The sequence below is a fragment of the Acanthochromis polyacanthus genome, chromosome 7, assembly GCF_021347895.1.
Source record: "Acanthochromis polyacanthus isolate Apoly-LR-REF ecotype Palm Island chromosome 7, KAUST_Apoly_ChrSc, whole genome shotgun sequence".
In the NCBI taxonomy this organism is placed as follows: Eukaryota; Metazoa; Chordata; class Actinopteri; family Pomacentridae; genus Acanthochromis; species Acanthochromis polyacanthus.
The window spans coordinates 31120498-31134638 of NC_067119.1; the positions used below are offsets into that span (position 1 = coordinate 31120498).

The 14141-nt window shown below is 39.4% G+C and overlaps 2 protein-coding genes and 1 non-coding gene across 3 annotated transcripts; 1 reads left to right on the top strand and 2 right to left on the bottom strand.

The window, feature by feature from the left end:
- Positions 1-39: 39 nt before the first annotated feature.
- ranbp1 (RAN binding protein 1) lies at positions 40-6598 on the bottom strand. The gene is made up of 6 exons (XM_022192801.2): positions 6441-6598; positions 3645-3778; positions 3331-3488; positions 2576-2704; positions 2423-2491; positions 40-1265 (listed from the first exon to the last, which is right to left on the bottom strand). The coding sequence occupies exons 1-6, from the start codon at positions 6453-6455 to the stop codon at positions 1114-1116; spliced, it is 657 nt and encodes a 218-aa protein (XP_022048493.1). The 5' UTR covers positions 6456-6598; the 3' UTR covers positions 40-1113.
- LOC127534936 (small nucleolar RNA SNORA77) lies at positions 1454-1582 on the bottom strand. Its single transcript, XR_007943589.1, has one exon. It is a non-coding gene; the product is annotated as a small nucleolar RNA SNORA77 (small nucleolar RNA).
- A 1158-nt stretch (positions 6599-7756) lies between the features above and the next one.
- On the top strand, positions 7757-14140 carry trmt2a (tRNA methyltransferase 2 homolog A). Its single transcript, XM_022192799.2, has 12 exons — positions 7757-7897; positions 9030-9663; positions 9822-9930; positions 10161-10342; positions 10641-10755; positions 10848-10963; positions 11091-11202; positions 11518-11640; positions 12478-12553; positions 13172-13288; positions 13361-13457; positions 13552-14140. Exons 2-12 carry the CDS (start codon positions 9041-9043, stop codon positions 13691-13693), a joined length of 1812 nt encoding a protein of 603 aa, XP_022048491.1. The 5' UTR covers positions 7757-7897; positions 9030-9040; the 3' UTR covers positions 13694-14140.
- The last annotated feature ends 1 nt before the right edge of the window (position 14141 follows it).

Below are 14141 nucleotides of genomic sequence, written 5' to 3' on the forward strand. Positions count from 1 at the left end.
TTTCAGCAACCAAGTGATTTTAATATGAATCCAAACATGTGGTCTTTAACAGCTTTTATTCGAAGTTGGAGGAAACATTTCCATCATTTGAGTGCAAATGAAAAGCAACATTTCATCCATATACATGTATTTACAGATGCACTGGCACTTAGATGCACTTAAGAGGCAAGGTTAAGAACTCAATTAGTGGAAAGAAAAGGAGAGGGTGGTGAGCACACAGATCAGATAGGGCACACTCTGTTACATATACTCTACATGCTTTAAAGTCTGGGAATGTTATAATCTAAAGAATACAAACTCGATTTCCTGGTGAGGAACTTAAGTCAGAGCATAGCTGCACCAAACTGATGAACCGTTCACTTTGGACTTAATGGTTTTCAGATATTTAATAATAGGAAAAAAAACTAAATTCAAAGCTAAGTGCATCTGATCTATCAGTCAGCTATCAGTGGACGCTGCAATCTGCAGCACCCATCTGATGCCCCTGCGGTGGATTCCTCTTCTAGCCAGTTCCTAACAGAACTGATCAAAGAGGACCCAAGAAAGACCTATTTCTACAAGGCATCCACTGAAAGGTCTTCACCTTACTTGTTGTCTTTGACAGTGGAAGCGTGAACAGTGGACAGGGTAAGAAGGCCCACTGAGATGCATCGTGGCATTTTACACCTATAATGCACCTCCATAATGCCTGGTCACTGACCCTGTGCTGCTAACAAGCAGGCTACATTATCCTCTCCCCCTACAAACAAACTCTGCTTCAGAATAACAAAACAAAACAAAATACCCCAATGTGGGAATTATCACTATCACAAGCCTCTTTTCACAGTTTGTCAGAAGTAACATTGAACTGTAGATGACAAGGATGGAAAGCGTGGCATTCCATGGTGCAAAGAGGGAAAGGGGTGGGAGGGCAAGGACTTCTTTTTTTCATAAATTCACTATCTTGTATTTTTTTCCCCCAGTGGCATCAAGGACTTGTGATCTTGAGGCAAAACAGATAATAAAAAAAAAACTAATAATATGCAAGTGTCCAAATTCAGTTCATTTAGAGTCTATTGTAGAAAAAGAGGAAAAACTGATATATTGAAGATCAGCAAAGCAAGTTCTTGGTTCTCAATTCTTCTCCTCAGCTTTCACCTCCTTTTTCTCGTTTTCATTCTTCTCAGTCTCCTTTTTGTCCTCTTCCTTCTTTTCCTCAGATGCCTTGTCTTTTACAGAGAGCTCCTCCAGTTTCTCTGCGACCTTGTTTGCACTATCAGTGTTGCCTGTGGCAAAACAGTGAAATGTGCTGTCAACTAAAAAGCTATAAAAGTTTGAACTCAGCTGCATGTCCTCATCTCACCTTAAGAGAAAACATTTCTAATTTATTCACGTAGTATCTCGGTTCTCTAAAGGATACTCTACCTCTTTGATTAGGTGGTTGCATTAGAAAACAGTGTCAACTTGTGAAAACTGAAATGTCGCAGAACATACCAACACTAGCCTTTTACAAAGCCAGTAAAGTGTTACATTCTGCATGTTAATGTAGCAGACAGAAAAAGTCCTAGGCTGGAGTGCTCAGCGAAGAACAGAGTGTGTCTGCAAACGTAGGCTGAATAATTGATATTAATTATAATTGCAATTTTGGCAAACCACAATTAAATGGACATAACTGACTGCGACACTGACATTTAAAATGCTTTGCTCATAGGAAAAGTCCACCCATATGAACAAAGACATTTAGACAAAATCATTTAGTTTCTGGTGGAAAATAGTGCCTTTTTTTGATTGTGAGATAGTATAGAATAGGGCTGGACCCGAATATGCGAATATCCGGTCATGATGGTGGTATTGGAATATTGGTATCCCCCCCGTTGGACGATGTCGCGTGAACAGTATTGGTCTCATGAATTGGCCCGACATGTCCCCCTGTGTCTGGCGTTACTATAGGAACTGATCCTAATATTTGCCCCGCCCCACCAGCTGGACGTTACGGAGCTGACCAAATACTCGGATGTTCTTCATTAATTGGGCTGAATAGCCCAGAAACTGCTATTTGGGCCAGCCCTAGTATAGAAATAATCCTGGTCTCAATATCGATCAAACTAATTGCAGGTCTCATTTTGCCCATATTCGAGCAGCCTTACTACATACTTACAGAACTTGGAATTACACCAAGCATAGTTTGAATTTAATTTCAAACACGTCAATATAAACCACTTCAACCTGAGTAGAATACTGTATTAGGGGTTCTGAAAATAATGAATACTGACATTTTAATATGAAACATGAATTACAAGCCTTTCTAACCCACACTGACACAGTGCGCAATTTTAAAAGATAAGTGAAGTCACACTACCATACTTGTTAACAAACACATTACATCTCACCAAACTTTACATATTTTATAAAGAAAGTGCATAAAAGTTAAGGTGCTACGTACCTGTTCCCTCTAGATTTTTTCTGACCTCCACCTTGCACTCATCAAACTTCACCTTGAACTTCTGAGCATCTGTGAACAGAACATACATCATTCATTTTAAACAGTTCTAAACATCTTTCAGTGTGATACTTTATTAGATAAACAGACACTTACTTTCTGCATTTAAAAAGCGTATTGCCAGGAGTTCAGGTTTGGGGCATTCGTCAGCATAATCTGCTAGTGTGTTCCACACCCACGCTCTGTCACTGCCAGCATTGGGCTTCAGCTCCATCGTAGGAACAACTGCAGTTCACAAGAATGGCAACGAGGTTAGCACACGAAGCACGTCCACTAAAAGAAACTATTATATCTTGTGGTAATACAGCTTTTAGCTGGATGTAGCTAGAATGTTTTCTGAAATGGCAAAGTGTAATCCAAGTCACAAACAATGCCTAATCTTCTTCATCTTCTTATCAGAGCCTGGAATCCATCCATATTTACTACACAAGGGAAAAATATTAATCCATTTACCTTTCATGTTTATTTTTCTCCACTTAATTGTACTGGGTTATGGTTGGAAGAGTGAAAATATTCAGTATAAAACACATAACTGAGCAAATCTGCTTAAGGAAAGTGTCACACAATAAGGGAGAATGAAGCTAATGAGAAGCTACAACTCCCACCTTTGGTTTCCACATCTACAGTTGAGTGTTTGTCACTCACTGATGTGAGGTTTTTGCAGAGATACTGAAACATGAAAACATCATGGAGAAGGAAAAGGTGTGATGTAGACACAGGGTCTGTAGTGCAAGTATGTCTGTGTACATAAGTAAACATACACTAGTTTGCAATGAAGAGAAGCCAAACATAGTTTATGTGTTATTTGCTGTCATGATAGCCTAAAAGTTATATCTGCAAACTTGACTCACTGTGATGGTTGGCACAAATCTTCAAGGTTCGGTCTCTCCTCATCAGGAGGCGGATTGTGCCCTTCTCTTTGTGTTTCAGCAGCTTCACGTCACCAGTTCCTCTCTCCTTCCACTCTGGTGGGTCGTTCTCAGAGGCAAAACGATATAATTTTGCCCGCCTAGGGAAAACAGAAGCATGCCTCCTTAATGGGATACCACTAATAGTGACGACACAAATGTTCTGTCCTACCAAGCAGTCACATGCTTGCCTGCAAAATGTTGAGTGAAACATAAGACAAGAAATATAAATTTAGAAGACCATTAAAGCAATTTACATTTTAAAGAGCTCCTCCTCATCCTCTTCTAATGTTTTCACATCCTGTTCAGGAAGAGACACGATGGGCTCAAAGTGGGGATCATGATTAGAGTCCTCTGCACTATCTGCAGTGGTGTCGTGGTCTTCCTGGTCCTAAAAGAAGAAAAAAAGAATTAATTCCAAGCATAAAAAATTGGTTCCACTTGTGTGGCAGACACAGACAGGAAGTTAAAGTAATTATTTGGGCTGCAACTCATGATTGTTTGCATTGCTGATTAATCTGTCAATTTATCTGCCTCCCCCAATTAATCAATTAGATTTTTGATCTATAAAGTATCTAAAAAAATGGTGAAAATTTTCAACCAGTGTTTTCCAAAGGTCAAAATGACGTCCTCAAATGCCTTGTTTTGTCCACAATCCAAAGACATTCAGTTTACTGCCATAAGAGAAAAGACACCAGATAATATTAGAATTTAGGGAAAATGAAATCAGTTAATTTAGTTTTTTTCCCCTTACAAAATCATTATAAATCAATCAACAAAATAGTGTGATTTTGACTATTAGAGTTTAAAAATGAATAATTGCTGCAGCTCTAGTAATTACACTTGTGGCATAGGTCAGTGTGATTCTTTAAATTCACTGGAACAAAGTAGCTTCTGACAACTGACCCAACAGCCCATGAATGCTTGACGAGAGGGATTTAAGAGCTCATTGGTTTAGGGTAGGTATTGCAGGGAGAACTGGTAAAGCCTTTTGTTCGTCATTGCTGCTGAGCCAAGCATCTTTAATGCCATTTGACTTTACATGTCCTCACTCTGATATGTTGAAGTCAGTGTTCATCACTAATATGGCAACAATATAGCGTTCATACAAAAAAATGACTGAGGACAAAGACGGCTAAAGATGTGTCAGTGATGGAAAAAATGCGGAAAGTGCCGTAAGTTATGAGAATGTGCGGATTCACTAAACTTGCAAGATGCACAACACGTAGATGCTGCTTCTGAGCCATGAATGACCAATTTCTGTCTCAGAGATTGTTTACAGAAAAGTCCCATTATTTTATTTAAACTCCTTATCTTTAAAAAAAAAAATTACTACTTATTATATTTAGCTTAACAGTCACAGATTTGTGATAACCATGTAACGTTTTATGCTATTTAACAATGTTACTAATACATGTTGGAGACAATAATACATGTTGGAGATAATAGTCTCTCACTTTTGCATTAGAATAGAGAAGAGTTAGTTTTTGGATGCTTCGCGTGTGGGACTCCGCCATTGTATGTTTTCGCATGTGGGACTGTATGTTTTAAATTTATTACATAATTAATAATGACTTTAAATTATAGCCCTAAAAATGCACTTACATGTAGGTATTTTCCCTAAATCGTTCAATGCTACTTGACTACAATGACAATGAAGCTATAGCTAATGGGTCAGATCAATGAGACTCTCCAATAATAAATGTATGTAATGTACACGTTAACACAACCTAAAGTTCAGTTTATTTGCTTATTGAGTCTTTTCTCTGAGTACAATAAACACAAACAGCATCAAGAACCATGTGACTTCCTCAAAAGTGAGCCAATAGTGCCCACTGACGCACGTGGAATAGCTGTAATTTCAATCACTACTTATTGATTACCCCAGATGCTGAGACAAGATCAGATTACAAATAATAGTGCGTACTTTTCTTCATTTCAGACAGAGCGCAGCACCACTTAACGGATGCGAAAGTAACCAACAGCGGGAGAAATGTCTTTGCAGCACTAGACCTGCTTCTAGCATTATACGCTTGCAGGGTTTGCTGGTTAGCCACATAGCAGGCTAGCTATGTTTCAATGTAACTCAAGTCTTTGCGCCTGAGCTAAAAGATGTGTTACTGCTACTGACATTAAATATGACACAGTAATGGTGTAATTAAATTAATACGGTCACTGGCGTAACGCATTATGTGGACATATTTCAAGTATGCGGCTGTCGCAGTTACATTTTTCTTCAGCGCCGTTAGCAAGCACTTGTTCAACTTTATTTTACTAAGATAACTCATTGTGAAGTTGCCTAGCTAGTTAAAGAGGCCTCTCACTAGCAGGTTAGCCGGGAGCTAATCGTTGAGCCAGTACTATCACGGTTCGTGGCGCAAACTAAAATCACTGTAAATTATCCAAACATTAGGAGACGTGATTTTTGGGGAAGCTGCCATTCCGTTCAATTTGACACTGTTACTACTTCCAGATAATACGGAGTCACGGTCTCCAGCGCCCTGCTAACACAGCTAACATTAGCCAACTAATGTTAGCAACGGTTGTGCTTGGCAGACAAAGGCTGGTAAACCGAGCTAACCTCGCTGTCTTCAGCCAGCCGGCTATATGCAAGAAGTGAAACAATCTTTTAAAATGACTGACGGCTGCGATAGCTGAGCCAAACTGTTAACAGTCTATTACCTGCCGCATTGCTATGCTAATGATCACAGTCTGAGGCTAGTATTAACATGCTGTCTGGCTGCACACTCCAGAGTACTTCTGAGCTCTTTTATTCTGAAGTAAAGAGTGTGAAACCTCGCTGCGGACACGCTGCATATGTGTAGTTCTCTCCCAGAAAGTACTTCTGCTTTGTGTACATGTTATATAAATCAAAATACACCAAAAAGCTGGTGTAGCATCACGAAAAGCAATATCATTTGTCGGCAATTCAGGCTCGTAGCTTCCTTTTCAAACTTTGACGAATTATGACACATAAAATACAACGTTTTCCACAAAATTTCTATTTCACTGCATACATAACAAGTTAGATGACCGAGAATGTGCAGGCTCACCTTCGGGTCTGCCATATTACTATAGATGTTTGAAGATTATGGAAGTAGTTTGATAGATTCAAATCCCAAACTGGCCGCCGTTTCCCTTCAGCTACACTCACTTCCTGCTACAGCTTTCGCGCGCCGAATTCTCTACGTAAGCCCGCGCGCACATTGTGACGACGCGCGCAACGCCGCGCGACCGCCTCTCTGTGGGAGTCCCCTCTGGAGAGGTTTGTACACCATTTATATAACACACATAACGCCATCACTAGTACGCAGAAGTAGTAACTTTTCAACAGCGAAGATACAATAAACAGATAGAAAATAACTTAACCTTTAAATAACCTTTAATAATTTAATACTGAATTTCCCTTCGGGGATGAATAAAGTGATTCTATTCTATTCTATTCTATTCTATTCTATTCTATTCTTTAGATAATTCTTAACAAAAACAACAATAGTAATAATAAAAATAATAGTCACTGTTATCAAGTCATCCATATGTATACATTATTGTTTAAAGTAACAGCCATTGAACCAAAGTATTTTCGAGTGACAACTAAACTAAACAGCAACAAAACTAAACAAATAACAAAAAAACAAGTTGGGTATTTCGAATTAAACTAACAAGTTCAAATTTTGAATTATTACCCTGCACTGTTATTTATGACATGCATTTACTTGAACAATTTAAATAAAAAGGAATTAAACCTAACAAAATTGATATTACTGAGATATTAAAATTAAAATTCTACAGTGTTTTAATCATGGAGAATAACCTTAATAATTTGTAGTATGAGTAATTTTTCCACAACAATACTAACAATAATAATCAGATTTTTTAAAAAAAAATCTGTCAAATACTATGTCACAAGGTGTTTTACAATAGAAACAATATAACAAAGTCATAAGAACCCAAAGTTAAGATGGACGAAGACAAAGATAAATATAATATATACAACAATTACTATCAGTTATGAGAGTTTTAAGAAGAGATTAAAAAGATGATGCAGCATTTTTCTGACATTGAAGTTCAAAGTCTTGGAACGACATTTTAAGAATCTATAAGGAGAAAACAATTAAGGCAAACTGGATCAGTGTAATCAAGTAAACACAGCTAGAATGTAAACCATTAAACTTAACAAATGATATGTGTGTTTTCTGTTGTTTTGTTTAAATGTTGTCATGGTAAATGCATGAGTACCAATTATTAAGAGACACGTTTCCACATATGTACATTAAAAGGACCAAAAAACTGAACGTTGATAATGATATTTACATTTTCATCTTTGTCACAAGCACAATAAAATACAGCGCAACCAGAACAACATGAAAAATGGAGCAAAAATGTTGAGGACCGAAAAATGAGGACTGTCGCTTTAACTGAGGTCAGAGTTCACACTGCACGTGGTCAAGCCAACATGGCGGCGCGCTGTTCAGTTCAGTGAAGTGGAGTCTGAAGTAGAAGTAGGAAGGTAAGAAACAGGAAAACATCATGTGGACTGACATGAAATATGGTGTTGTTGATATTTACTACAGTATGAAACTATAAAATGCCAGGTAGTAAAATACTGACGTGTGACTTCTTTGAAACAAAAGAAACTTGAGTGAATGTTTTGCCACCTCAGCCTTTAGCTAGCGAGTCATGCAACCAGTACTTACGACTTTTAAAGCAGAAGTAGCTTTAAAGAAAAACTGAAGTCGTATAATGCAATTTCTCTCTTGTCAAAAAGTGATTGTAGCTCCTACACTGTCACTGAAATGTTGCTAATGCATCAGAATGACCTGATTTCATTCATGGTGGTTATATTTTAGAGTTTAAAGCCCTTTGGATGAATGCAGAAGCAATCATTTCTATATTTCTAGGTAAAACCTAAACATCGGAACAATACTTTATTGAAGCACATAATCACCCTAAAGGTGATGCCTTATATTGGTATAAACTGCAAATCTTTTTCGGTCACAGTTATCTAGTTACAATATCAAAATTTCAAAAAATCCATTCTTTTGCTCACTACAGACATGATGTTGTGTGTATTTGCACATTCTGATTGTTTGGTTCAGATAATAGCAGCTGCAGATGTTTGTCTCTCTAATAATTAAAGTAACTAACAAAATATAGCAGCAAAAGCTTGTATCATTGAAAGCACGTTATCGTACCACGAGTGCCCGTTGTTTGATAAGTTATCATTAGTCTAAGGTATGTTTTGAAAAATGTTATTAAAAATTGATAATTCTGCTGATAATTCTGTTCAGAAATTCTAATAAAAATCAGAGTTATGATACCAAGTATGAGGCCACATAGCTGTGTGGTTGGTTGGTGATCTAGGAGAAGTGTGTGCTCCAATCTTCCCTTTAAAACATTAGATTACCTACAAGTAACTGGTAATGAAAAAGAGGCCTCGTCTCATTAACGAAACTTGAGTGTACACTGTCATGTTTTTATGTCAGTAAATTGTTAAACATTGTTTGAAAAGTCAGCAGCAGAATCTCATGTCTGGTTTGTGTGTTTACAAGACTTTTTTTTCCCCCCCACATCTTTGATCTCTCTTATGACAACATCTATATCAATTTTCTAACTGAGCTGTTTAATTGGTGTTTTACCAGTCAGCAGAGTGATGGCAGATGTTAGTAGCAGCCCAGCCGCTGTTAATCCACCTTCAAAGGAGGAGAAGCCTGAAGATCTCACCCAAGACTCCAAAAATGATGATGTCAAGTCTGATGTTCAAGCTGAAGGGGAAAACGAGGCAGCCTCTGACCCCAGCATGTACCGCTACATCAAAGAGGACCTCTTCACATCCGAGATCTACAAAGTAGAGATCAGAAATCTGCCAAAGTTCATTGGCTTCAACGACCTGAAGAAATTTCTGGCCAAACACAATCTGAACCCGCACAAAATCAAGCTGTTTGGGAAGCAGACGTTTGCCTTCGTCACCTTTAAGAATGAGGAGGAGCGTGACAAGGCCATGAAGATGGTGCACGGCATGCAGTGGAAGGGTCAGGTGCTGAGTGTAAGGCTGGCCAAACCCAAAGCAGACCCCATCCTGAGGAAGAGGAGGCAGGAGGAGGGAGAAGGTGCAGGAGGGCAGCCCCCATCCAAGAGAACAGAAGGGGACGAGGAAGAGGAGCCGCTCAGTGTCCAGATAGCCAACGTGGTGACTCCTCTGTGGAATGTGCCTTATGAGGAGCAGCTGAGGAGGAAGGAGCAGGAGGTGGTGGGGGTCCTGCAGAGGCTGGCCAAGTAGGTGGAGACATTTATGTGGCCTTATACCTGATGTGTTGTTGACACTTTACAGCAGCAACACTAGGCTTTGAATGGCATGTCTTAGTGAAGGCTGAAATCATCAAGCTATTCTTTCATTAACATTAAACAAGGCTGACCATTATGTTTCCTTGCAGAGAGATTGGCAGCACCAACAAAGCCATGCTGCCCTGGCTGTTTGCACAGAAAGGGAAATACAACAAAATGTGTTGTCCACTGGAAGCTATTCGACCGTCTCCTTCACAGGTACATTCACATCAATCATTGCCTTTAATTGTCCTCAAAGGGCAAATGCTTGTGCAGCAGTGAAAAGCAGGAAAAAATACTACATTTTATAACTACCAAATACTCTAATGACCGCACAAGTTTAAGCTTTTTTGTTATTTTATACCATAATGTTTCATGATTTCTAGGTTACTTCACACCTTTAAATGCTTCAGTGTCTAATCGCTCTAACCTTGTTTCTGCATCGATAGACAGAGTACAGAAACAAGTGTGAGTTCCTCATCTCGGTCGGTGCGGATGGTGAGGATAAGACCATCGGTTTCCGCCTGGGCAAATACAAAGGAGGTTCCTGTGCTGTAGTGGGGCCGGCGGAGACGTGCCACGTCTCAGCCGAGGCCAAGAGGGTGGTCGCCGAGTTTCAGAAGTTCATCAGGTCTTACCATAATTCCCAACAAACTGTGGATATTTTGAAACACCTACTGTCACACCTCGTATTTCTTTCTCTTTGTTTTTTTTTAAATGTCATACATGAGACTACCTACACCAGCAGCTTTAGCATAGGTTTGCACTAGCTAGTGTGTTGAATAGTCCCAGGCTTTCCTTTTCCTCCTTTTTTGGCCAAAGAATGTGAATGTGCCAGGAGGACTTAGTCTGACAGAACCAAAGGTCTGATCTTAGAGAAATTACGGTAGTTTTTCCTATATATAATTTTATCTTCTTGTTGAAAACAGAACAACACCATACTCTGTGTACAGCCCTGAGACATATGAAGGACACTGGAAGCAGCTGACTGTACGTACTACGAGGACCAAGCAAGCCATGGCAATGGTGTTCTTCAACCCACAGGTGACACAAAAGCTGTCATATCTGACATAATAGTGTAACATATCATTGCATTTCTGCTCTTTGACATATTTTATTTGTACAATGACTCTTAGAAACTTGAAGAAGAGGAACTGGACGCTCTAAAGAGCTCAATGAGGACGTACTTTACAGAAGGAGAGGGGAAAGACAGCGCTGTGACCTCGCTGTACTTTGTCAGAGAGGGTCAAAGGTAAAAAAAATAAATAAATAAATAAAGAACACACAATGCTTTTAGTCAATGTGTCGGCGTTTAATGACTTGATGGTCAGAATTGTCCTGACCTTTCAGCTAAATTTGTTCTGTTTTTGGCTGTGAAGGACTTCTCCTAACCCAGAAGACTTGCCCTGTGAGCTGGTCGCTGGAGAGAGCTGCATTCATGAAGAGCTGCTCGATCTGAAATTCAGAATATCTCCTCATTCCTTCTTCCAGGTAAGGAGGAGAAGCAGATGCATTTCCCTCACAGGTTTGCTCTTTCTGCAGCCATTTTATCCTATACCATAAAATGTAGGAATTGTCACTAATGATTAGCATCACCCAGCAAACATCCCACTGGAGCAGATGCAGATTTTACAAATGACCGTATTTTAATGACTTTTTTTTCTGAAACATTTACTTGTGTGTTGTGTTAGCTACAGAATACGATGGTTCCAGTTGTGCTTTTTAGCCTTTTCCAGCTGGAATGCATCCATAAACTTGTCTACAGTGCGCCATCTAGTAAGAGAATGAATATGTGTGACCTGCTAGGTGAACACCGGAGCTGCAGAAGTGCTGTACTCTGCTGTGGGGGAATGGGCTCAGCTGGATCAGGACAGCACAGTGCTGGATGTGTGCTGCGGGACGGGAACCATCGGCATCTCTCTGGCTAAGGTACTGTTTGTTTGTTTGTATCAGACACTTGTAAATATGCTGTGATAATTAAAGCAGACATGCTGGTCTTATTTATGTAGACCTGCTCCTTATTTATAGTGTTTGACAGAGCAACCAGTTTGTTGCTGACGATCTTATGTGTTACTAATCTGTAATTAGTTTGCACATATGAAGGCCTGAAAATCCTGACTAGTTGCTTTTATTATGTTCTGTGCAATACTGATGGCATAATTTGACTATGACATGTATTTTGCACATTTTCATGCTCGCTTAATTGTTTCTTTTGGCCACTTGGGGGCAGAAGAACTCTGACATACAGCCCTGACATGCTGCCACCTTCTACATTTGTTACAGACAATAGATAGGCAAACTGTTTCAGATGGATGTTTTTGCTGCATTTTTATGTCAACCACCTTTTGTGGTTAATAAAAAAGCAAGTTAATTCAGTTTTATTTCTTTATTTCTGGTCATCTCAGGGCACATAGTCAAGTCAAGGTGTTAAGAGAGAATCCCAAAGAATCCAAATGATCCAAATGAGCAGCTCTTTGGCAAATCAGAAGAAAACACTCCCTTTGAACAGGAGGACGCCAATTACAGAGTCAGCTTCAAGAAGGGGGCATATGCCTCTAGTGGCTGGGTATGGGGGTAGAGAGGAGACATAAGAGTATAGAAGACAGACAACAAACAAGAGCAGTAAACACTGTGCAGGTTGGTGGGGCTGTTATTAGCAAGTGAAGAAAGTTAGGCATGTAACATTAAATACAAAGTGATTAGACATTAAATATGAGCACATTTAACAGGCTTTCACTGTGACTTTCTTTTTATTTTTGTCTGCAGAGGGTGAAAAAGGTGATTGGGATTGAGCTATGCCAGGAGGCAGTGGAGGACGCTAAAGTTAATGCGAAGCTCAACGGTAAGATGGCAACAATTTACTGCCACTAATTTACAGACTTTGAAATGTCATTCTTTTTTTCCAGTGAAGGAGAGGAAGTAAATACTTTAACCCACTTGTGCTGTAGTTAAAGTTCAGTTTAGAAGTACTTGTGCTTTACTTCATGACTTTTTGCACCCCTCTGTTTGTTCCTAAGAGCTCTGTAACGGTAAATTTCTCCTTTGTGAGATCAATAAAGTCTGTCTTATCTTATCATCTCAGCTACATTTCAGAGGTATAGCATATAATTTTAACTCCACGTCATTTGACAGATTTCTGATGAAGACTTTAATATATCAGTCTTTTAAAATACAGCACATTGTTGAATATTAAACTAGTAACTTCTTATGTCTCCCCAGAATAAAGCAGTGTGTTGTCTGACTCACATTTCAGATGTCTGAGGTGTCAACAGCTCCACTAAATAATGATTGTTTTACTCTAAACCCCTCACATGGGTCCATTTTAATAAATGTTCAAATGATCCAGGATCTCACCGAAAATCAAAGATCAGCCCATCAGAATTTAGAACTTTCCTCCAATGATTATATTTAGGTGCTACATTTTTTTTTCACCTCTTTTTGTCTTTATATGTGTTTGAAGGTCTAAGTAATGTTGAGTTTCACTGTGGAAAAGCAGAGGATGTGTTCCCCAACATCCTCAATGCCCTGGTGTCACCCAACGTCACCGCCATTGTGGATCCACCGAGGGCAGGCCTACGTGAGTACACACAACTTACAATGCAACACTTTTTCAAACCGGTCGTATTTAAAAATGTTTTCTTGACTACAGACTCTAAGGTGATACTCGCCATCAGAAGAGCAGAGCATCTGAAGAGGCTGGTTTACGTGGCGTGTAATGCCAAAGCAGCCATGGCCAACTTCATAGAGTGAGTCGTGGACAGAATCAAGTGTTCCATCCTTTGTAAACAATGGGATGTTTTTCTTCTATATGTGGTGATGTTTTGTTTTTTTTCTCTGCAGTCTGTGCAGAGCTCCATCCAACAGAGTTCACGGAGCCCCGTTCCGTCCAGTGCGAGCCATGGCTGTGGATCTGTTCCCTCAGACCATGCATGTCGAGATGCTTCTGTTACTGGAGAGAGTGGACTACAGCTCCCAGCAGTAATTAGGAAGAACTGGTTCTTATCCTTAGGAACAGGCCTTGTACAGCTTGATAGGCAGCATGGGCTTCCAATAGCATAGATGTATGTATACCGTGCTCCAAGTAGCCTTGAAAGTTTATTTTTTTCCTCTGTCATTTAAGTATTTGGAAGGCCTTATAGTCTAGGAGAACGAGTAAAAAAGGTGATTTACCACTCAACTGTTTCACCCAGTTGAGCCCCCTTATTTCATGATTTACATAATCTTGGCATCATTGTAATAAGACACAGGACAATATTAGCTAAAGTGAGCTCAAAGGACTGGGTAGCTGTGGTCTCTATGAGCTGTGGCTTAAAACTACAATTCAAATCTTATTAACTGACAGCTTGTTAATTATCAAAGTGGCCACCCTGTTAACTTCTTTGTTTCTGTGTTTAACCTCTCTGTGACTGAATAAAACAATGCCTTTCCAG

Coding starts and splice junctions, on each gene's coding strand:
- ranbp1 (XM_022192801.2), bottom strand. Junction 3,489..3,644: donor GAGGAGGAGCTCTTTAAAAT/GTAAATTGCTTT, acceptor TGTTTTCCCTAG/GCGGGCAAAATTATATCGTT. Junction 2,492..2,575: donor ACGCTTTTTAAATGCAGAAA/GTAAGTGTCTGT, acceptor TTCTGTTCACAG/ATGCTCAGAAGTTCAAGGTG.
- trmt2a (XM_022192799.2), top strand. CDS start 9,041: ATGGCAGATGTTAGTAGCAGCCCAGCCGCTGTTAATCCACCTTCAAAG. Junction 10,343..10,640: donor GAGTTTCAGAAGTTCATCAG/GTCTTACCATAA, acceptor TGTTGAAAACAG/AACAACACCATACTCTGTGT. Junction 11,641..12,477: donor TCGGCATCTCTCTGGCTAAG/GTACTGTTTGTT, acceptor TTTTGTCTGCAG/AGGGTGAAAAAGGTGATTGG.